A 24,006-nucleotide genomic window follows, 5' to 3' on the forward strand; every position below is an offset into this window, starting at 1 on the left:
TTGGCTTAAGAACTATTGACAAGAGCAGACTTTGGGTGTGGTTATTACACATGAACTAACTGGAAGCAAATAGAACAGAAACCTACTGTATTTCTGATGAAATTTGATCACTTCTGTTGTGGGCATCCCTGAGATGGACCCGCTAAAAGCCAAAATTTGACTTGGATGTCAAGACTAATAATCACATACACATCGAGAGGGTATGAAAAGGTTTATTATTCATGTGTTTGTGGGGAGAGCAGGGCAGTTCCCTCCCAGGTCCAAAAAATGAATTGACTGGTTAGGCTTTTATTGTTCTTAGGAGAAAGGGAGAAAGGGTTCCTGCTTTCAGGCCAGGCTTGTGTGGTCTGAACTTCCCACTGGGCCAAAGAAGGAGGCCTCCAGCCTTTCTAAGCAGCTTGCCCAGAAGTGGAACATAGAGGGTAGGAGGTATAAGGAGGCACGAGAGCTGTTGGCAATCACACATTAAAAAATGGAGTCAACCTCTTTATCACAGCCAAATAAATTATAATCCTGGTCAATATAAGCCTACGATTGTTCAATACCTAAGGAACACTAGTATGTGCCAGCAGCAGGAGCCTGAAAAAGCTGTGATAAACCCCAAAAGTTTCAGATGTGGATGTGAGTTTGATGAGCAAGAATTTCCTAGAGGTCGAACCAGGACCCCAGAGGACAAAGGAGAAGTTTTTCCAAGAGGGCAGATTCAAGGTTTAACCAAGGACCTTATCTCCTGCTAGGGTGAAGGATCTTTGTAAGCCCTGCTCAGGCTTTCATCATGGTGTGGGGCATTGACAACTAACCATCATTCCTGTCCTTTACTTTAGTAGTCTTGGGTGCCTGGGTGACTCAGTTAAGCATCTGCCTTCGGCTCAGGTCATGATCTCAGGGTCCTGGGATCGAGCCCTGCATCGGCCTCCCTGTTGGGCTGGGGAGTCTGTTTCTCCCTTAGCCCCTCCCCTTGTTCGTAGAATTGCTCTCTCTCTCAAACAAACAAACAAACAAAATATTTAGTGCTCTTTCTTCCCCTTTCCTTTTATTGTTATTTATTTTTTTAAAGATTTTATTTATTTGACAGGGAGAAAGAGATCACAAGTAGGCAGAGAGGCCAGCAGAGAGAGAGGGGGAAGCAGGCTCCCTGCTGAGCAGAGAGCCCGATATGGGGCTTGATTGCAGGACCCTGAGATCATGACCTGAGCCGAAGGCAGAAGCTTAACCTGCTGAGCCACTCAGGCGCCCCTTCCCCTTTCCTTTTAGAAACAGAACTCTTCCCCTGGAGATTGAGTGGAACATATGCCCATCTAGCACAAGAGAACATGTCCCCATCTCCCTTGAAGTTAGGTATAGCTATGTGGTAAGTACTCACGAATAACTGTGAGCGAAAGTGATGGGTGAAATTTCCTTAAAAAGAAATAGCTTGCTCCCAACTTCCTCTCTTTCCCAGGCTGCAAAGTGGGTGTGATTCTTTGAGCCAATTTTGACCGTGGAATGAACACCAGCCTTGGTAATAAAAGAACAGCAAGATAGATGAATCCTGAGGCCCTCCATTACCGTCTGAAATGGAGCTGCCCGGCCCGCCCTGGACTTCCCTGCCACCTCTGGACTGCTGTGTGGGGAAGAAAGAACGTCTTCCATGAGCCGCCGTATTTTGGGGTCTCTGTGACAGCAGCTTCGACCATTTCCTCACTTGTACAAAAAAAAAGTGAATTAAAGCATTAAGAAGTCAGGCTTCTTTACCTTTTTCTGATCTTAAAAATGGCCTTTCCTTATTCCTCTGGATTTTAGCTTTAAGGACAAGTATAAAGAGACTCAAAGGTAACTAGCTAGAATCAAGTAAGACCTTAAAGCTACAGGTGACCTCAGGAATTCAGTGTGTTTCTCCTCTTTTCCAAAAGCCAACATACAGGATACAGGATACTGGTATGTATACTCCTTGAGTCAAAAGAGGCCTTCATTAACATAAACCTGTGAGTGTTCACACCGATACATGAAAACTCAGATCAGTAGACATCCATTTCCCTTTTTCCCAACACATCACATATATCCCTGCACTATTTTGATCTATTCTTTGTAATTAATTAAACAGAGGTTATTGGATTAAGATATAATGGCTAGAGTAGACTTCCTCTCCCACTATGTGGTGCAAAGATGATGATATTCTCAGGTTCCAATTCTCAAATAACAGTGTTTCCTAAGGGCTCACGGTGTTGCTAAGACAATGGGGATGCTGCAAGAGAAAGCCGGCACTGAAGTCAAGGGACCAGAGCCACCGGAAAGGTCATCATCGACAGCGTGCTCAAGGCCTTTTTCACAGGGCAGCTTGTAACACGAGGTTAGAAAAAAGGATCATACTCGTCCAGCACCCTTCCATAGAAGACTAGGGTGCTCTCAGTGACTTGTGTTCTAAAATTAAGGAAACAGCAGGATGTGAATGAAGTCAGGAGATTGTCATCCCACTAATATGTCTTTCTTAGAGCCCTGAGCAAGTGCTGTCCTTAAGTTGCCTTTATTCTAACAGAAGCATGTTTGAATACTAAGAGAAGAAATCGGGTTGTCAGTTGTTCCTTCACTAAAAGTGGACCTCTCCTCTAACAGAGGTTTGATTCTACCTGGTGAATACTTGGGTTGGTGTGATATTCACGGAGACCTGGGCCTGATGTTTGGAATCTGAGTTTATGGGCAGACGGAAAGCAGTATGGTCTCTTCCATGAACTTCTGAAAAAGGTGCAAGCAGCTCAGGGATGGCAAGGGCGGGCACCGGGGTAAGTCTCCGGGTCCAGCCAAGCCAACTGACCCTACTGCCGTGACGTTCTTGTTTTAATACTGACAACATCAAGGGCGAGAACAAAGAAAATAAAAACAAAATACTTGAACGGATTTTGAATATTTCTTTCTGGCCTCAAAGAAGAAAGGAACAAAAACAGCAACTGAAAAGTAAGTGTCCTTCACATCATGTACATTCAGCTGTGCTGAGAGAAAAATCCATCAAACACAACAGGGACACAGGACTAAAGGGGCAGAGAGCTAGGGAAGAACTTGTTCAGAACTGTCCCTCTCTCTTAAGAAATAATCGGGTGACAAATAATGGGGAGCCAAAGGCAAGTGTTGGAGGAAAGGTTTTTCCCAATATTTGAGGATCCCTTGATGAAGAGTCATGGAAATGACTGAAGACTGAGTTGACAGTGCACTTCTCATTTTTCAAGCAGGAGTCAAAAGGTAGTCTTTAACAGTGGAAAGTGAGGATCGTACTGTGAGATCAAGAATTGTGTGGGGTTCCTTATCTCTAAGTACAAGCTGAATCTAGCAGAATCAAATGAAGACCACGATACCCTTTTTTTAAACCCTGGTGTTCCAAGCATAAAAAAGGAAATAAAAAACAAAACAAAACAAACAAACAAACAAACAAAAACAAAAAAAAAAACCAAACCACAGACCACTCTATTTTAATATTTTTAGGCAGCATAAATCATAATGGTTTGTATACTACACTGTACAATTATATACTGTTACTTTCCAAAGAAAATTAACTTCTTATAGAGTTTTCTGAAATGGCTACTCCATTAGGTTAAGAGCTTGACCCCTTAGCCATCGCTACGACACATGGCATACAATCTATGCGGTCCCGAGTCTTCCAGCTGTGCCTGTTTCCGCTGCCATCGAGGCTAGAGCCTCTCAGAGACCTCGCATAGCCCCTTCCATCTCCTGCGCCAGGAAGCAGGCTCTGCAGGGAGATGTGTGCCGATGGGTGCAGCTTCTGGGCTTTGCTTCCCATGAACCTTCTCCCCTCTACGAGAACTTGCGCTTCTTCATGGCTTCTGCTTTCACTGCCAGGCTCTTGGCGCAGATGGTCAGGACCACAATGAGAACACCCACCACAAATGTCACCACGGGCCAGAGGAAGCAATGCAGGAGGACAATCTCGTCATGCGTGCGATGCAGGAGCACATCATCTGGTCTGCAAGACAGTGGAGAATGGGAAAGAAAGAAAGAGGGGTCAACTGCCTTGGCACAGCAAAACTCTGCATGCAACCTGGAGCCCAACTTTCTTTCTAGCCCAAAGGGAACAATCATCACCGAAAGTGAAGACCTCGCTCTGGCTATAAATACTGTACTTTAAGGTTCAGATCCATGACGGAAAGTTCCGAGGTCTTGAATCAAGCCATGGGTGCAAATTCACATATTATTTTATAAGATAATTTACACGTTGTGAAAGGTCAAAAGTGTAGCAATCTTTTACGTTATTATTTTCCTCCATTCTAAGTTGCTGAACATATTCCATTTTCTCACTCACCCTTTAATGTCTGCTGGTCAAAGTGGCGTGAATCAGTTACTTGTGGGTTGACACTCTCAAACCCAAATTAGACCTCGGCAGGACCCAAATGATGATAATTCACAAAAAGAGTCAGTGAAAGTCACTGTTTGAATCTCATCAGAAAGATCTATCGTGTAGCCTTCAGGTCAACTCAACTCCTTTATGGGAAGGTTTTTATTAATGAACAGACAAGTGAATGTTTAGATTTAATGCATTTTTCCATGCTTCTGTGGGGGGGCGGGGAGGATTAGCGCTCATTTTAAACCACTGACCACTTTCTTAATAAAGTTTGCAAAGCCTTAGCAATGTATTTCTATCTTATCAATGCAGGGCTCTATTTTCAATTCCAGCACTGGTCTCCTTCTTGGGAAGTGAAGATGAGACGCATTCCATAAGCCAGGATCTCTCATCTTCAGCCATTAGAGAGAGAGCCTGGGAATTCAGCCTTCATATACAAGGTTTACTTTTTGCAAGCCATTTCCATGTCATCCCCAGGAAGGTTTGTTCTGTTATACCAGAGCAGCAGTGCTTCCTCCAGGCAAGGAAGAAGATGATGCGGAATGATTAGTCCAGTTGCCCTCAGAACATCAGAAGCTTTAGAGTACAAGGGCAGTGCATTTAGCAAAGAAATGCATTCTTGAGGAGCTCTCAGTAATCATCACTGTCATAATGCAAAACCTATTCTTCCAGAAGGCTGACAAAGAATGTTGGATATTTCTCTTCTATCTATAATGCAGCCATCGTGTGGTGCTAACAAAAACAGTTCTGCAGATTCACTTTGGAATTACAAAATCCTTGCCTTTTTTGTGCATCATTTCAGATTTTGCCCATACTTTTACTGATATTTTATTTCATATGATTTCTTTTTTTTTTTTTTAAAGATTTTATTTATTTATTTGACAGAGATCACAAGGAGGCAGAGGCAGGCGGGGGGGCGGCCCGTGCGCAGAAGCAGGCTCCCTGCTGAGCAGAGAGCCAGATGCGGGACTCAATCCCAGGACTTGGGATCATGACCTGAGCTGAAGGCAGAGGCTTTAACCCATTGAGCCACCCAGGCGCCCCTATTTCATATGATTTCAATTAAAATCCGTACTAAATGAATGCAGAGCCATTGTAACAGTTAAGCCAAAAGATCCCAGCTTGCATAAGTTACTCTTTTTTCTGAATTCCTGTAGCAACCCACTGTCTTCAAGACGTGTACTATCATTCATTTGTGATATATTTTAATACAATTTCATTTTCTCTTGTAAGGCCCTTGACTTCGTCATTGCCCATTATTCTACAGAGAGATGTTGCTAAATAACCACTTGCTCTTGATGATGGGAAACTGTCCCTACTGCAGCTTGTTATCTATGCAAAATTTCAAGAAACTTCAAGCTCTAGGTCCAAATATAGTTAGGGTAAATATAGTTGAGGTCATATTTTATAGTCTTTGAAATCCCAACCTCTGACCCTGGCACAATTCTTTTCCCAGCTAGGAGAACTCAAGACTGTCAGCTGCCTCAACCCAAGCGTGCAAAGGAGAGTAAAAGCGGTCTTGGTTTCAGATGTCACATTTGGGTCTTTAATCCATTTTGAGTTTATTTTTGTGTATAATGTAAGAAAAGAAAAAGGTCCGGTTTCCTTCTTTGGCATGTTAGCTGTCCAGGTTTCTCAGCACTATTTATTGAAGAGACTTTTGTTCGTTGCCTATTGCCTCTTTTGCCATAGATTAATTGACAATAAGATTATTTCTGGCCTCTCTCTTCTCTTCCGTTGACCCATGTGTCTATTATTGAGCCAGTACCATACGGTTTTGATTAGTATAGCTTTGTAGGATAGCACACATCCTGAAATCTGGAATCGCGATACTTCTAGCTTAATTCTGGATTTCTTTTAATTTTTAATTTTTTTATATTTAAAAATTTTTAAAGAATGATTTTATTTATTTTTGGACAGAGCGAGAATGATCATAAGTAGGCAGAGAGGCAAGCGGTTGGGGGGTGAGGGAGAAGTAGGCCCCCTGCTGAGCAGAGAGCCCAACATGGGGCTCGATCCCAGGACCCTGAGATCACGATCTGAGCTGAAGGCAGAGGCTTAACCCACTGAGCCACCCAGGCACCCCTATTCTGGATTTCTTAAGATTCCTCTGACTACATCAAAATAAAAAGCTTTTTGCAAAGGAAGCCATCAACAAAACAAAAAGGCAATATATACTGAATGGGAGAAGATATTTTCAAATGGCATATTCAATAGGGCTTACTATACCAAATATATAAAGAACTTATACAAAATATGTGAAGAACTCAACACAATATTTTACACACACACACAAACACACACACACACACAATATTATACAGCCATAAAATATATGAGATCTTACCATTTGCAACAATGTGGATGGGTTTTATGCTAAGTGAAATAAGTGAGACAAAGACAAATACTATATGATTTTACTTATATCTGAAATCTATACAACAAAAAAAAGCATAAATAAAATCAGGCCTACAAACACAGAAAACAAATTGGTGGTTGCCAGAGGGGAGGGGCAGGGAGGATGAGCAAAATGGGTAAAGGGGAGTAGGTGGTATAGACTTCCAGTTAGGGAATGAACAAAGGTGTGGGAATGAAAGGCATACAGGGGGGATATAGTCAATGGTATTGTGATAGTGTTGTATGGGGACAGATGGGAGCTACACTTGTGGTGAGCACAGCCTAATGTATAGAGTTTTGAATCACTGTACCGTACATCTGAAACTAACGTAACAGCATATGTCAGCTATACTCAAATAGAAAATAAACTGTACTGTTACTAATTTTTTTAAAAAGTTGTCTTGGGATGGCCTTCCTCCCTCCCTTCCTGCCTACCCTCCATTCTTCTCCCCTTCATTCTTAAGGGCAATGGTGCACAATAATGTGAACGTACTTAATACAAGAGAACTGCACACTTACAAATGGTTAAAATGGTAACAAAAAAAAAAAAGAGGGGGGATGTGTATTCTTAACACTATTTTCATTAATTTGCATATAATTTCCATAAGTGTTTTGCAGTTAATTTTCCAGTAAAATACTTCAGTGAGTTTCCTCTTTTGTGTTCCTTTTCTAGTGTCCATATTGAATCTTTACCACAATATCATACAGCTGAGTCAGGAAAAGAGATGAGCGTGGATGGATGAGGGTGGTTGAGCCACTATGCATGTTCTCTGAAACATTTAATTAAAAAAGGGAAAAAGGAGTGAAAATAACGGAAAATGCTGGACCCAGATATTTGTTTCATTTGGAAACTTCTTGGCATTCCACCTGCTTTAAAAGCACTTGAGGCAAAATTTTATTTTAATATTTCAAATGACAAAACATGATTCACTTGAAATAGCTATGTTGAATGTGTAAGAGCTTCAAAAGCATTCTTTGAGGCAGAGATAGTATATAAAAATGCTCACATTTCTTTCAAAATAATTAATGTCTCTTTCCAGTTCATACAGTTCTAAGATTTCCCCATTTTATCCTTCAATGGGAAGGAAGGGTGGCAGAATGTGCCCCTCTGCCCTAAGGAATATTTTGAGCTGAAGGCAACTGAGAAGATACAAGAAAAGCTTTTAGGGCGACTGGACGGCTCTCAGTTAAGTGGCTAACTCTTGCTTTTGGCTCATGTCATCATCTCACGGTCCTAAAATGGAGCCCTGCATTGGGCTCCGTGCTCAGCCAGGAGTCTGCTTATTTCCCTCTCTCTACCCCTCCCCTGACTTTCACTCTCTCTCTAAAATAAATCTAAAAAGAAAGAAAGAGAGGAAGAGAAAGAAAAAAAGAAAAGAAAAAAGAAGAGGAAAAGAAACGAAAAAGGAAAGGAAAGGAAAGGAAAGGAAAAGCTCTCCTATTTGCCTAAAAGCGGGACAGAAATTTTTAAAGGTGTCCCTCTTCCTCTCTCTCCCAGGAAGGACAAAAGTTAATCATCGGAGACAATTCTAGACCTTAATCAGTCCAGGAACAGCATCAGATGAACTGTGTAACAAACTTTTCTAACTAGCTCTTACCTTCCATTAGTTCCCACCATATGTTTACCTTCCTACGATTTGCTGCCCTAGAAACTCAAAGTCCTTTTCCTCTACCTTGTCATTTCTCTAGAAATGTACATCTTTTCCTTAAAGATGTTACATAAGCCCAGTTCCTTTTTTAAATTAATTTTTTATTATTATGTTAACCGACAGAGTACATCATTAGTTTTTGATGTAGTGTTCAATAATCATTAGTTGCGTATAACACCCAGGGCTCATAACCACATGTGACCTTCTTAATGCCCATCACCCAAGTTCTAACGACCTCTCTGAGTTTTACATCACTCAGAACTTCCACGTGGACCCAAAATGCACTTGTTAATAAATGTCTGTTTTTCTCTTGTTAGCCTGTCTTTTATCTGTCTAATTTACAGAGCCCCGGACTATGAATCTGAGAAGGGGGGAGGGAATAGTTTTTCCTCCCTGTCAGGAAAAATGGATTTCTCTGCACAGGAATGCTTCACTTCATTATTCAGTTAATAGGATTTACCGAGATTATCTCTAAAGTGATCCTTGTGACACAATTAAAGTCTGGTTCATTCAAACTAGGACTTCAGTGTCTTAATTTAAAGCACTCCCCTACCTAAGTTTCCTCCAATTTGATCAGGCAGCTCTGCTTTTAGAATTCAGTTTTCCATAATTCTATAATGGTAGGACTAAAGAGGAACTTTAAAAAAAAAATTACTATTTTCAGGGTGTTTGAATGGCTCAGTTGGTTAAGCATCTGACTCCTGATTTCAGCTCAGGTCTTGATCTCAGAGTCTTGAGATCGAGCCCTGTGTTGGGCTCCATGCTCAGCATGGAGCCTGCTTAAGATTCTCTCTCCCTCCCCTTTTACCCCTCCCTCCAGTCTCTAAAAAAATTACTTTTGCAATATTTGGCAAACTGGATAAATGGCCTGATGAGATCTGCATATCATATGGAGTCTAATCAGGATGGTGATGAGGAGGTATACAAAAAAAGAGTGTTATCACTCTGTATTTGTGGACTTCAAAAAAGTAAACATGGGATTTATTTTGGGATATGTAGAAACACTAATGGAAAGCACTTGTAAATCGGCGGGGGGCACGGGGGTACAAGTATCATAAAACAAGAGAAAGTGTTGTGAGTACCCTTAGAAATACTTTCCTAAGGGCTAGCCCTACCCTGAGTCGAGGTTTGAAAGTCTGTTGTAGGTATATAATTAAATAGTTAGCATTTATTAAGTCCTTAACTTAATTTATTAGGTCTTATGTCCAGGTTATTTTCTTGGCCTCCACATACTTTTGGGAAGTTAAGGACTATCCTCCAGGTGATCTGGTAGGACATTTAATCTCACTTGATCCTTAAAATAACCCAATAATGGAAAATCTTTTAATTGTCATGTAACAATCAAAGAAACTGAGGCAAAGAAAGAGTTTACTCAAGATTACACAGCATAAAATAATAACACAGTGTTTTGAAATCCTATCTGTGTGACTTTTTAAACCTGTACTATTTGCCCCTTGGCCAGCTTTTCTCAACTTTAAACCACTTCTGGTATTTTCTGAAATGCAACTTCCTGAATTTCAAGTCCTGGTTGACTGCATCAAAAAATGAGGTTGGGGATCCAGACAGCTGCATTTTTGAGAAACTCCTGGGGAATTCCAATATATAACCAGGTTTAGGAGGGACTGGGTAAAGCTTGAATGGTGAAAAAATAAATAAAAAAAAAACTGGTGTGAAACATAAAAAGCTACTTAGCTGGCTATTTCTGAAACTGTCTGATTAAGTCTTGTGTCCAGGTTATTTTCTTGGCCTCCACATACTTTTGGGAAGAAGATACAATCATAAAGTTGTCCTGGGTTAAGACAGGAGGAGAGAAGGGGTGGGGAGTAAATAGGGTAGGGGAGGAAGCAGAAGGCACCCCACAGATTAACAGCAATGTACCAGATAAAAAAGACAAAGATTGGGTGTATATCATCCTAAATATAAAAAATACATTCCCTTTGACTTTGTCTCACCAAATAAGATTTCTTCCAACTCTCAATACCTGTTCTTTTGGCTGACAGGGAGAGAAAATGGTGACCCCTTTTTTTAATGGGATGGAAAGTTTCTTAAATGTATCTCAAAGTTCATGTTAAATCTGAACTATGTAATAAGTTACTAGTATCCCATAATGATAACTGTACCAGTGAAGAGAAAAGATGATCTACTTCCAAGTATTTTCTCAATAAGATCCTATAGAAAGTAGAAATCTTTTTTTTTTAAAGATTTATTTATTTTAGAGAGAGAGAGAGAGAGTGCACACACATGCTGGATCTCATAACCCTAAGACTATGACCTGAACCAAAACTAGGAGTCAATTAAGCCACCAGTGTGTCCCAAAAGTAAAAATCTTTTTAGATTTATTATCACAACAACTTTTTGCTTATCTGAGCAGAGAATTTTCCTTTTTATATAGGCTGTTAGAAAGTTCAAATTTTGGCTTGCCTTAGCAAGATTATACAACTTTGTTGTGCTAGCCAGACCCCTTATTTTTCCACATTTCTAATTTATTTTATCTTGCTAAATTCTATCAATCTTTAGAGCACTCCTTAAGACCTTCTTAGAGTAGTAGCAGTTATCTACATTTACATATCATGTATTCAATAAACTTTGGAAAGTTTTTTAGTGGTCAGCTTCATCCATATTTCTATGAGAAAGAACATAGTACATCATTACAGGTCTTTGTGCTTGTGTATTTTGTGGAAATCTTAAAGTCTACAAAGGCTTCATCATATCCAGTCATAATACAATTCTGCAGGCATAATGTCAGTCCAACATGCCAGGCCTCTGGTAGAGCAGCATAGTCAGATGACATAAAAAATGTCATTTCATCCTCCAAACCTTTTGAATAGGTCCTCTCTATTCCTGCTCTAAACATCGTCTATTATTTATAATATGACCTACTTTTAAAAAGAATCTTAAATAGATAATAAAAACAAAAGGCTTAAGTAAAATAAAACTCTTCAACCAACAGTAAAGAGCTAATACAGTGTAATCAGGATGAGAAAACAGAACAAAACAGAAGTCCAAGGCTAAGAAGAGCTCCTACCTTATGTGTAAGTAGAACTCACCTCTGAGCATCCCTGTCCCCAAGGGGGAAAGGACAGCGATGTCTTACACGGCTGCCATTATATAAAAAAAGGGAAGCATGCCAATTCATCAGAACAAACTTTTTACTAGGGCTCCCTTCCTAATGAGATGGTGTGCATTTTTACATGAAGTAATTTGTAATTGTGTAATTTGCGTAACACATCTGAAAGTCCAAGAGCAGCTTTATGAAGCTGGCTAATGAAATCATGTGAGGAGTTTTTATAATACTAATTCCAAAGTCTCAGGTCTACTGAATCAGACTGAGGTGGGGTTTTTTTGCTTTTAAGATTTTATTTATTTATTTGAGTGGGAGAAAACAAGTTTGGGGGGAGGGTGGAGCAGAGGGAAAGGGACAAGCAGACTGCACACTGAGCATGGAGCCTAACCTGAGGCTTGATCCTAAGACCCTGAGATCACGACCTGAGCATAAATCAAGAGTCAGTCTGTGCCCCCAGACTGAGGTTTTAAATAGTTTTCCAGGCGATGCTAATAATTACTCACATCTGGGAATCAGACCTTAATGCTTCTTTTTTTTTTTTTAAAGATTTTATTTATTTATTTGACAGAGAGATCAAAGTAGGCAGAGAGGCATGCAGAGAGAGAGAGAGAGAGAGAGAGAGGAGGAGGAAGCAGGCTCCCCGCCAAGCAGGGGGCCTGATGCGGGGCTTGATCCCAGGACCCCGAGATCATGACCTGAGCTGAAGGCAGAGGCTCAACCCACTGAGCCACCCAGGTGCCCCGACCTTAATGCTTCTTGAATATCAAATGTATCAGCTTGGTTTTTGACATAACTGAAGAGCCAATCCTTCAAGTGAAATCACTGACAAGAATTCTACCTTACTGGTTGAAGGGGAGTCTATTGTCAGGTTAGATTCCTGACACGGAAGTGACAAAATGGTATTTTATAATGGAAACCAAAAACCTGACATGCACTCATTCCCAGATAATTTTGTCTCCTTGGAGCTAGGTTTCAGACAGCCTTTGAAGGTTTTTCTCTGAAGTCTCAAATGTATCTCAACAGATATTTAACTGAAACATCACACGTAAGAGGCAATGATGGCATAGAAAGTTTTCAGGCAGGAATTGCTGACACTGACTTCTGAACTAGAAAAACCTTGATGTGGCTATCACTAAATATTTTAATTTTCAGCAAGACTCTGTGGGCTTTCTGGAAAGGGACTGAATTATGACTTCATGTACTGACTGATGATTTTTAAAGGATTTCAAAAGTTTCTTTTTTTGTTTTCCTACCAAAAGACACTAAAGATTGGCTGATAGAAACACTGAATTTTTGGTTTTGGCACAAAGCTATCCTTATTGAGAGTAATTAGCCAATGTGTTTAGTTGTGTTAGAAGCAATTTTAAAACCTTGGCAAGAGAAAAGTATGCTTGTCTTCTTATATGACCACGGGAAGACTCATGGACAGCTAATCAGAAAGCTGTATCAAGTTATGCTATAAATTACAGTGGGAATACAGAGACCAGAACATAGAGATCCTTTGCAGTATTCTTTGTGATGATTAGTTCTATCATGAGCCCATTTTTGCCCACTCGATTTCAGCAATGATATTGTGATAAGGGCTTCTAAAAGCTTGCAAAGTATTCTATCAACATCATAGCTTTGCTCCACAGATAGTTCCTATCTATGGATGAAAGGCTGCTCCTAGATCTATAAAGATTATTAATACCCTTACATTTTCTGAACTCTTTTCTCCAGTTAGGTGAACTTAGAGTTGTAATATTTAATTGTTTGAGTTGTTCCTCAAGCTTGCCTATTCTTCTCAATGGGAATTAAATCAAGCCTCAGACCTGCAGTTTCTAGAGAGAAAAATGTGCATTTAGCTTTGGCAGAATACACAGCAAACTGGCAGGTGTGTTATTTTGGAGCAATAAAGGGTTGAATTAATTATAAATAGGAAGTCCCCCCCCCCACGATGATAAGTCCTGAGTAGCCTTGCAAGTGTAGGGCAGGGTTTCAGAACATGAACTTGAGTTAGACAAACCTGGGTTTAAATATGGGATTTATAACTTGCTAACTGCATGATTTTAGGAAAAATACTTCAACCAAAAAGAAAAAGAGAAATACTTAATCTCATGTCTTAATTTTTTCAACTGTGAAGTGGCGCTAATAACCTGTACCTTACAGGGTGGTCCTGAGGAGTCAATGAGAGAAAGTATGCGGAAGGCTTAGGCAGATGCCTGCTTCGCAGCAAGTATTTAATAATCCAGTAAGGGGTGGTAATAACAGTTATCATTACAAATTGGGGGCTCATAACTGAGATGGAGCCCCAGGTTGGGCTCTGTGCTCAGTGGGGAGTCTGCTTGAGATTCTCTCTCTGCCTCTTCTCCTGCCCCTCCCCCTCACTCATTCCTGTGTGCTCTCTCTCTCTAAAAATTAATAAGTAAATATGTTCCACCTTTCCTTTTCTCAGGAAAGAATATAGTTCTATGAAATTTCATCACATCATCACTGCTTTCTCAATACAATGAGGTCCCCAGATAGAGACTCAAAAGTCCAACAGGGAGCTATGGGTCCCCAAGAGAGAACACTGGCTTTATATTTTCAGAAGACAGGCAGAGGGAGTTCTGACTCTCCACTGACTCTGGGCCATTGACTTATCTGACCAAGGCTCAGCTTCCTCATTTGTAAAATGGTTAATAAAACCCTTATTAGAAAGATCAGATGAGGGTATTAATGTGGAAAGCATTTTTCTATAAAACCATACACAACAAAGATGGCCTCTATGAGATAAGACACGTCTATAATTGGTCTCTGGCCCTGGCTCCTGACACAAGACTCCTAAAGCCCTTGAAAATTCTTAGTGATGAGAGCACTAAGAGCATCTTTTGTTCTAATGAAGGAACTCTAGAAAGGCACCTGGAGGGCTCCTGGATGGGGGATGGTCACCAGAAAGATCAAGCCATGATTTGAAGCTTCAAACTTTCAGCCCCACCACCCTCCCTCCACATCCCACTTCTCTAAAGAGGGGCTGGAGATGGAGTTAATAATTGATCACATTTATGTGAGAAAGCCTCTGTAAAGATCCCGGTAGTACAGGGTTCAGTGAGCTGGTGTGGGGAACACACACACACCACCAGGTGGGTGACACACACCAACTCCCCAAGGACAGAAGCTCCTGGGTCAAGGTCCTTCTTATCTCTTTATCTGGCTATTTATGTGTATCCTTTATCATATCTTTTTTTTTTTAAAGATTTTATTTATTTATTTGAGAGAGAGAGACAGTGAGAGAGAGCATGAGCGAGGAGAAGGTCAGAGAGCGAAGCAGACTCCCCATGGAGCTGGGATCCTGATGTGGGACTCGATCCCGGGACTCCAGGATCACGCCCTGAGCCGAAGGCAGTCGTCCAACCAACTGCACCACCCAGGCGTCCCAATCATATCTTTTGATAAACCAGTAAACGTGTGTGCTTCCTGAGTTCTGTGAGCCCTTCTAGAAAATTTAATCGAACGTGAGGAGAAAGTCGTGGGAAGTTCTAACTGGTAGCCATGTCAGACAAAAATCATGGGTAACCTGGGGACCTACTACTTGCAACTGGCATCTGAAGTGGGGGACAGTTTTGTGAGACTGAACCCTTAACCTGTGGGAACTGGCACTATGTACCAGTGGATGGTGTCAGAATTGAATTACCTTGTAGGACACCAGGCTGGTATTGTGGAGAACCGCCTGGTGTAGTGCGGAAGAACCCCACACCTTCAGGGATGAGAAGTGCCAGAAGTGGAAGTGTTCTATATGAGGGGTAAAAATGCACAGTAGGAGACTGAACTGAGTTTTTCATTACCACCTCAAATCAAGTCCATATCCAAGTTTCCTAACGTTGGAAACTAAAATGAAATTGTCAACCTACAGAACATAACAAGACAGAACCAGAATTTTGGAAAATTTGTGGCATTTTCAAAGCTTAGAGTTGAAGGAAAGCTCACAGTCATTCATTGTAAAAGTCAGTTACACTTGGACCTATCTCTAAATTACTACTTGTATGTTTTCACTGCTGCTGTAACAAATTTAGTAGCTTAAATCAATGCAAATTTCTTCTCTCACAGTGCTGGAGGTCAGAAGTCTGATATCTGATTCACTGGGCTAAAATTAAGGTGTTGGCAGGGCTATTCCTTCTGGATGCTCTAGGGGAGAATCTGTTTGTTTCCTTGCCTTTTCCAGCTTCCAGTAGTTTCCTACATTCGTTGGTTCATGATGCTATATGGCATCACTCCAACCTCTAGCTTCCAGAGCCAAATCTACTACTACTCCTGTGTCCCTACCTCCCTCTTATAAAGACCCTGTGTTTGAATTTAGGGTGTAACTTTCCATATCAAGATCCTTTATTTAATCCCATCTGCAAAGTCCCTTTTACCATATATGGTAATGTAAGGTAACAAGGTAAAGTGACACAAATCGAGGGGGATTAAGATTCCGATATCTTTGGGAACTAGTATTTAGACAAGCTCACTACCATAAACTGCTATCCCATGTTATAAACAGTTCTTTACTAACACAAGCTTTCTACCACTTGCCCTAATTACTCACTGAAAATAAAGCATCAACAGAAGCATCCAAAACAAAACATTAGATGATGAAACTCCTGTCTAGTATCCCAAACTGAGTTATAAGAAATACTAAAAGGTACAAACTTGCAGTTATAAAATAAATAAGTCACGAGCACAGCATTAGAAATATAGTCGATACTATTGTAATAGCTTTGCATGGCCACAAATGGTAACTGTACTTCCTGTGCTGAGCATCTCATATTGTAAGAATTGTGGAATCACTACGTTGGACACCTGAAACTAACATAATCTTATATGCCAACTACACTTCAATTAAAAATAAAAATAAACGCTAAAAAAATATTTACTTTTTCATTGTTTTCTCAAGATTTGCCCTTTTATTACGACAAAGGCATTTACGTACAAAACACACCTGCCCATGGGGTGCCTAGGTGGGTTAAAGCCTCTGCCTCCGGCTCAGGTCATGATCTCAGGGTCCTGGGATGGAGCCCCACATTGGGCTCTCTGCTCAGCAGGGAGCCTGCTTCCCCCTCTCTCTCTGCCTACTTGTGATCTCTGTCTGTCAAATAAATAAAATCTTAAAAAAAAATACAGTTATTAAAAAAAAAGCTCTAAGAAAAAAAAAACCACACCTGCCCAAAGATGTTAACAACACTTCTCTTTTCTTCATCCACACCATTTTCCTTCCATTGCACCTTTGCCTCCTTAGAGCTCCATTGTTTTCCTCACCACCTGCTGCTCCTAACCATATCATTGAAGGACCTTCTTCACTGAAATTCTCCGTAAGGACACCTCATTTTCTTTCTTTCTTTCTTTTTTTTTTATGATTTTTTAATTTTTTATAAACATATAATGTATTATTAGCCCCAGGGGTACAAGTCTGTGAAACACCAGGTTTACACACTTCACAGCACTCACCATAGCACATACCCTCCCCAATAGAACACCTCATTTTCTATCAGATTTCCTTGCTGTCTTAGTAGTACATCTTTGCTATTTCCTTTTCAAATCTTATTCCTTAGCCGGTGTTCAAATATTCTTGATTCTTCTTTATTCAGATCTTTCAGGAAACAATATGTCACTAGTAATTCACCATTTTAATTTTAACCACAGACCTAGACTACATCGTAAGTTTGACCTTTTTAACTTTATCTCCATTAACTATCCTTCAGATCTTTTTTAAAATTCTGAACTTAAAAACTGAGGTAGAATTTTCACATGTGGAAAGAGAGGTAGTAAGTATACAGTTTGATCAGAACTTCATGTCATTTTATTTATTTTTTTAAAGATTTTATTTATTTATTTGACAAGCAGAGATCACAAGTAGGCAGAGAGGCAGGCAGAGAGAGGGGGAAGCAGGCTCCCTGCGGAGCAGACAGCCCGATGCGGGGCCCAATCCCAGGACCCCAAGACCATGACCCGAGCCAAAGGCAGAGGCTTTAAACCCACTGAGACACCCAGGCTCTTATCATTGATTTCTGATCCCTATATTTCTATTTTATAAAAACAGTTTTGCAATTTCTGCTGCCTTTGGCTCAGGTCATGACCCCAGGGTCCTAGGATCGAGTCCCACATCAGGCTCCTTGCTCAGCAGGGAGCCTGCTTCTCTCTCTGCCTCTGCCTGCCACTCTGCCTGCTTGTGCTCGTGCGCTCTCTCTCTCTCTCTCTCTCTGAAAAATAAATATATAAATAAATAAATCTTTAAAAAAAAGAAAAAAAAACCTCATCCTGTTCCATACAATTATTTTTCTCATATTTGAAGATCAATAATGTATTAATTAAATCATATTTTAGCAAGAAGTGGGGAAGTTTAAGGGTAGGCCATTGTGTTTCCCAAAGGAAATCATTCAGAGTCCATTTTCCATTTCAACAATAACTATTCCTGGAGAAACATGCTCAGAAAATGGAAATGTTGATTTAGGATGTTAATGCTCAAAATACCCTTCTGTTTGTCAATTCCTTATTCAGAGAAACTCATTCTTAATTATCAATGATGCGCATAGTAAGCCAGCATGTTTGAGAATATGATACAGAAAGGACTTCCTAAACAAACCAGAGCTGGAAGAGCCTAGAACAAATAGCACTAATTAAACCAGGGCATCCCAACATTCCCCTCACTGATCAAAACAAAACAAGAGGGCCTCTCATTCACTTTGGAAGCCAATACCAAAGAAGAGAAACTCTCGTTATAGAAAAGGCTGCACACGCCGAAGGGACAGTCCGTGAACAAGGTGATTACGTGCTTTTTTCTCAAAATCCTCAAAAACAAGGTAGAGGCTCCCCTTTGGAATGAAATAAGGTGATATCCAAGGACTGAAAAAGTTGAGCCAGTGTTGTACGTCCATCTAAAACCATGAACCGGAGAGCCTAGTGTTCAAACCAACTCCAGCGTTTCGAAAAAAGGAAGTCATGGGTTGTACTCAGCATAGGCACCACACATAGAAAAGACTTCTGGAAGATCACTTTAACAACCACGTTTTTTATCATTTCCCTAAGCTAAGTCGTGTTCTCAGCCCTTGCTCCATGCACAGAGGACACAGAAAACTAGCAGAGGATATAATCACAGATCACACACTTGCAACGTGGGTGTGAGAAACCGTTTCCAGGGAGAAATGACAAACATACTGATGCACCCAAAATACGCACACAAGCAGGGATTCCATTGGGTGTTTGTAAGGTTGGCAAGAGCTTCAGAGTTTGGTTCTCAAGGAAATAAGGCGGGTAAGGAATCCCCCCAAATGTCAACGTGTCTTCTTACCATCTGAACATCGTGTGCAGTGAAATGTGGTATTTAAAAGGAGGTTGAGGAACATTTTCCCCATGGTTTTTGACATAAAATCAAGATGGCGGAGGCTCCTTAACTAGTAGAATATCTGTAGGGCCAGAGCAATCAGGGCTCATTCACCCACCCATGACTCAAATGCAAATGCCCTGACAAGGCTTGGTGGTCTCAGTGGCTCTGCTCAATCCACAAAGCCTGGATTTTTTCCAATGGTTCTCACACCTAGAAGAGCATCATGCTGTGCTAAGCTCAAAGTGAGAGCACAGTAAATGTTAAGTGTAATGAGAAGGGAATGAAAATCCAGTGCCACAGAGTTTCAGTTCAGCAAATCGGAGGGGCGAAGGAGCTGGGAGGAAGCAAGATCTTAGACTTCATAGGAATTCTCTCAAAGGCCCGCTTGGATTGGCTTGCAATCCTAAATACCATAGATGGATCTGCATAAATAGTCATGTGTATCTGCCTGTACTTTTACAGACTGTGCCAACTATTTTCAGAAAATTCTAAGAGGAATTGATCATGGTTACTAGTCTTTTGTCATTACAGAATTTCTTTTCTTCCTGTTTATTTAAAAATCCATCTCTAGCACATCCAACCCACCCCCGTGATCATAACTACAGTCACTGGTGGTTCTTGCTCCTTCAACTCACTGGCCCCACCCCCACTTAGATGCTTTCCTCCTGCTCAAGAAGACGTCTCTCACTCCACTCCCCCACCACAGCGCTGTCCCAGACCCATTGCGCTAGCAAGGTGGCCAGCACCGGGTGCAGCCAATACCAAATAGCCCAAGTGGATGAAGAGACATTCTATTTTCCCCAAACCTCTGAAGGAGATCCTGTATCCCAGTCCTCAAACTTACTCCTAGGAATCATTAACATCTGATTCAGAGAATTCCAATTCCCTGTAATTAGATCCTCAATAAAGAAAAATTCGCCAGTCAGCACAATTGATTTTCTTTTATATACCTCTCCCAACAGCCTGGCTCCAACAGCTCTGAAGAGAAAAAAATGTACCTTCGGTGAAATGCATATCTTCTTTATTATTATAAAAGTTCAAAGGAAACAGGGTTACCTCCTAGTACAATATTGTCATTCTAGAAGCTTCCCAACTGTTAAGAACTCATTATACTAACATGTATTTTGCACCAAATTGTTGGGGTTTTTTAATTAGGTAATTAGCAGAGTAGATATACTTTGCTGCTGCATGTAGGAAGATAGAAATAGATTAGCATTTCTATCAAAAAGGCAATGAAGCCTTTATCCTAACCGCTAAAATATATAGTAAAGAGAACATGAATAATAGCTTCATATTCATTTTTGCTATAATCTGTTAAGCAATTATTTCTCTTGGAATAGTGCACTGAACACACACGGAAATATTTCTACACAGTAAAATTAGTTAAATTAATGGCAAAGCTCTTTTCCTGATAAATTGCTATTTGAAAAACAGAAGTTGTAGAGAGAAATACGCATAACAAAGTGATGACTTAAACAACAGAATTTTTATAAGTGTGACTAATTAAAAAGGTCCTATCAATCAATCTTAAAGTTTCTCTCGGATATGTCAGTAATTTGAATTTACCCTGGTAACATGTGATATTCAAAACTCAAGAAAACACATGTAAGTGGCCGCCATCAGATTGTTGGGACTAAACAAGAGTTTGAAAATCACTAAAAATTATAGGCATGTGTATCCCCGGGGAAATCTGTTTCCTTTTTCTCTGCAATGAGACTGGTATTCATGTCCCAGATGGGGGCTGATGTCTTCAGCCAGGGTCCAGAAGTGATAACACATGGAGCAAAGTTGTTTATAACCCAAGACAGGTACAGTAAACAGGAAATAAATTCTCACGGTTATGAGCTACACAGATTTTCAAGTTGTTAGCACAGCACAATTTAGCCTAAGCTGACCAAAACACCCAGGTAAGGGCTGGGGACCCTACAGTGTGGCTAAGTAAGCAGACATGATGTCAAAATTAGTCCCCTCTTAGTCTCAAGCACAAAAACGGTGTGTGGATGCACACCTGAGCATCTTAAAAGACTTTCTTGGTACTTGATTCTCTTCCAACTAGCCATTGCACAGCACTGGCACAACACCTACAATGGGGCAGGCCCCAGAGCTGGCCTCATGTGGTTGCTCCCCCCCATCAGTGGGGGTGGGGGTGGGCAGAAGGCAGGAGCCCTATCTGCCCATGTCTGTGTTCCCATCACCCGGCGCAATGCCCTCTGTGCCTGCTAAGCACTCTGTAAATGTTTCTGGTTTGTTGTTGAAATACAGTTCCAAATGCAATGAACGTTTGTACAAAATGCAGAGGTAAGAAAAGAGGAGGGCCTGGGGAAGTAAAAAGAGGTATCTTTGGAGCAGAAATGAAAGAACAGGAGTTCAGAACCCAAGTTTCCTGAGAGAAGACTGAGCACACACAAAACACCGGTCCTTCGGTCTGGCATTTCATATTATTTTGCCAACCAGTGGTACATTTAAAGAATGTTATGGCAGCAATCTCGGTGACCAGATTTCACTGAGTTCCTTATGTTATCCTACCCCAGTACGGGCTGGAATCCTGGCCCATACCAGTGGCAGGACAGCAGAGTTTCAGAACACGGACTCTGGAAGCAGAGAGCCTATGGGTTTGAATCTTGCTTCTGCCACTTGGCAGCTGTGTGACTCAGACAAGCTGTTTACCTTCTCCGTACTTCATTCTCTTATGTATGAAGTGACGACTGTGACAATATCACCTCGTAGGGGTGCTCCACAGACTCAATGATATTCAACGTATGGAGCACTTAAACAGTTTCTGGAACAGAATAAACACTATATGAAGGGGCTCTTCATTCCTGGGGAAAGCCAGGGGAAGACCACTAGCTAACCAGTCAGGTGTCTGTGACCCAGTCCTTTCCAGCATTTTTATCAATAACTTAAACAAGGGAATTGAAGTCATTTTGATTTACAGTTAGGGGGCACTTGTGTGCCTCAGTTGGTTACGCATCTGCCTTTGGCTCAGGTCATGATTCCAGGGTCCTGGGATCAAGCCCCACATTGGCTCCGTGCTCAGTGGGGAGTCTGCTCCTCCCTCTCCCTGTGCCTCTCCCCCAGCTTGTGCATGCGCTCTCTCTCTCTGTCAAATAAATAACTACATAAATCTAAAAAAAAAAAAAAAATTTACAATTAGATTAACATTTTATGATGAAAGAAATAACAAATATGATGTGTGCCAGAATCAAGATTCAAAATAATCATAAGAGGATGAAAGAATCAGAAAAAGCAATGCCTATTTAAATAGGGATACATTTTAAATTCTTGCATTTAAATCCCAAATACCATCCTCGGGGGTTTAGGTGAGGAGGGGGGCTGTTGTAAGGGCAGCACGTATAAAGCAGATGTGGGAGGACGCAGTTTGATTAATAACAAGCTCTGTAGGAATCAACAGTGTGCTGTGGCTGCCCAGACAAGCAGTGCTACGTCAGGCCCCATTAAGTGAGCTTTAGTCTCTAGACTGAACGACAGTGGCAGGAACGTTCTGCCCTCCCCTATAGAGGCCAGCTCCCAGCATAGTGAGAAGAGCGTTACCAACAGTGACAACAGTGATGGAAGTGTGGACCCTAGGACACCTACGGTCTGAGGGTCAAGGTCTCAGGTTTGGATCCTCAGCCGGCACTTCCATGGCCATGTGACCTGAAAGAGCATTTCCTCTGCTGTAAAACTCGAGACGCTTGACCTTCCCCCTGAAGCCACAGCATTAACCAAGATGAAATGGCTTTTGATGTGGTAAAATGTGTATAATAAAAAAGTGGTCATTTTAAGTACACAACTTAGTAGCATCAATTACATTCATGGTGTTGTGTAACCCTCACCAGTATCAGTATCTTCCAAAACTTCTTCAACAGCCCTGAAGCCATTAGGCAGTAAATCCCATTTCCCTCCTCCTCCCGGTCCCTGCCGACCTCTGATCTACCTTCTGTAGCTACGGAGGGGCCTAGGTTAGATACTTCCCAGATGAGTTGCTAACAACTAAAAATGTTTGGAAATATTAATGGGCTTCCTCAGGGAGGGGTGATGTGTCCATGGTCACCAGAGCTGTTCAAATAGAGAATGGAAAATACTTTCCCAAAAAATGGGACTGGCTTTGGGCTGGAGTGAACGGATACCCTCTCCCTGTGCTAGAGGCTGGATCTGGCCCTCTCTTATCTGAGACGAAACTGAGGCACGAGCTCCCCAGTAAGTAGCCCAAGGTCACACACCCAATAGCAAAGAGAGCTATGGTTAGAACAGAAGTCTCCTGAGGCACAGCCCTGCCCTGCATTCCGCCCTCTGACGATGCTGCTGTGACCTACTTGTCCTCTGGTTCTTGTAGTTTTCCTTCCAAATTCCCCCAGAGCTTTGTATCACAAAGCTGCATCCACCATCTTAAATGAAAAGCGATTTAATAACGCCCAATTCTTAGCTTTATTGCCCCATGATCAAAGCTGTTAGATTAATCTGCAAGTGTAAAAACACTTTGAATCACCATCAGAAAACAAGCCCTCAGGTTTGTATCAAAAGCAACATACCACTGTTTGGATGTCAGACTTTGAAAAAACAGTGCAGTGAGTTCCACGCATAGTCCGTGGCCTACATGGAGAAGCCACGGCAGTCACCACTTTCTTTCTTTCTTTTTTTTTTAAGTACAAATTTTGAGACTAGAGAGAGCTTTTAGTTCTGATGTAATCTCCCTTAATATGTAACCAGACACAAATGTATATGGAAAAGATTCAATTTGGGTAAGATTCCAGATTCACTGTTTTATTCTTTAGGGCTCAAGATTTATCACTGGATTTGATGCCTAAAGAGAAAGCCAATATGTTCTTTTAAAGTTTTACTACAGAACCAGTCTCTTCTTTAATAACACATTATAAGAAATATTTTTTTTCAGAGTCAACAGAAACCAAAAGTAAAAAGCTCTATTAAAACTTGACGCCTGGGTGGCTCAGTTGGTTGGACGACTGCCTTCGGCTCAGGGCGTGATCCTGGAGTCCCGGGATCGAGTCCCACATCGGGCTCCCCGCTCCACGGGGAGTCTGCTTCGCTCTCTGACCTTCTCCTCGCTCATGCTCTCTCTCACTGTCTCTCTCTCTCAAATAAATAAATAAAATCTTTAAAAAAAAAAAAAACTTGCATTTTTATCACAGAGCAAGTCTAGTATTTAGTAATTCATTCAAAACTCAATAAAATTTCCCTGTGGAATTTGTTCAAAATATCAGCTTCTATCTTTATATATACATTTTTT

At 41.0% G+C, this 24,006-nt stretch overlaps 1 protein-coding gene across 1 annotated transcript in view; it reads right to left on the reverse strand.

The window, feature by feature from the left end:
• Nucleotides 1–3,424: 3,424 nt before the first annotated feature.
• KCNMB4 (potassium calcium-activated channel subfamily M regulatory beta subunit 4) overlaps nt 3,425–24,006 on the reverse strand; it is a 58,765-nt gene continuing 38,183 nt past the window's right edge. The window contains exon 3 of the mRNA XM_044227963.1: nt 3,425–3,952. Coding sequence (XP_044083898.1) covers nt 3,784–3,952 — 169 coding nt within the window. The 3' untranslated portion in view covers nt 3,425–3,783. The remainder of the gene's footprint in view (nt 3,953–24,006) is intronic.

This window comes from Neovison vison, chromosome 12, assembly GCF_020171115.1.
Source record: "Neovison vison isolate M4711 chromosome 12, ASM_NN_V1, whole genome shotgun sequence".
Lineage (NCBI taxonomy): Eukaryota > Metazoa > Chordata > Mammalia > Carnivora > Mustelidae > Neogale > Neogale vison.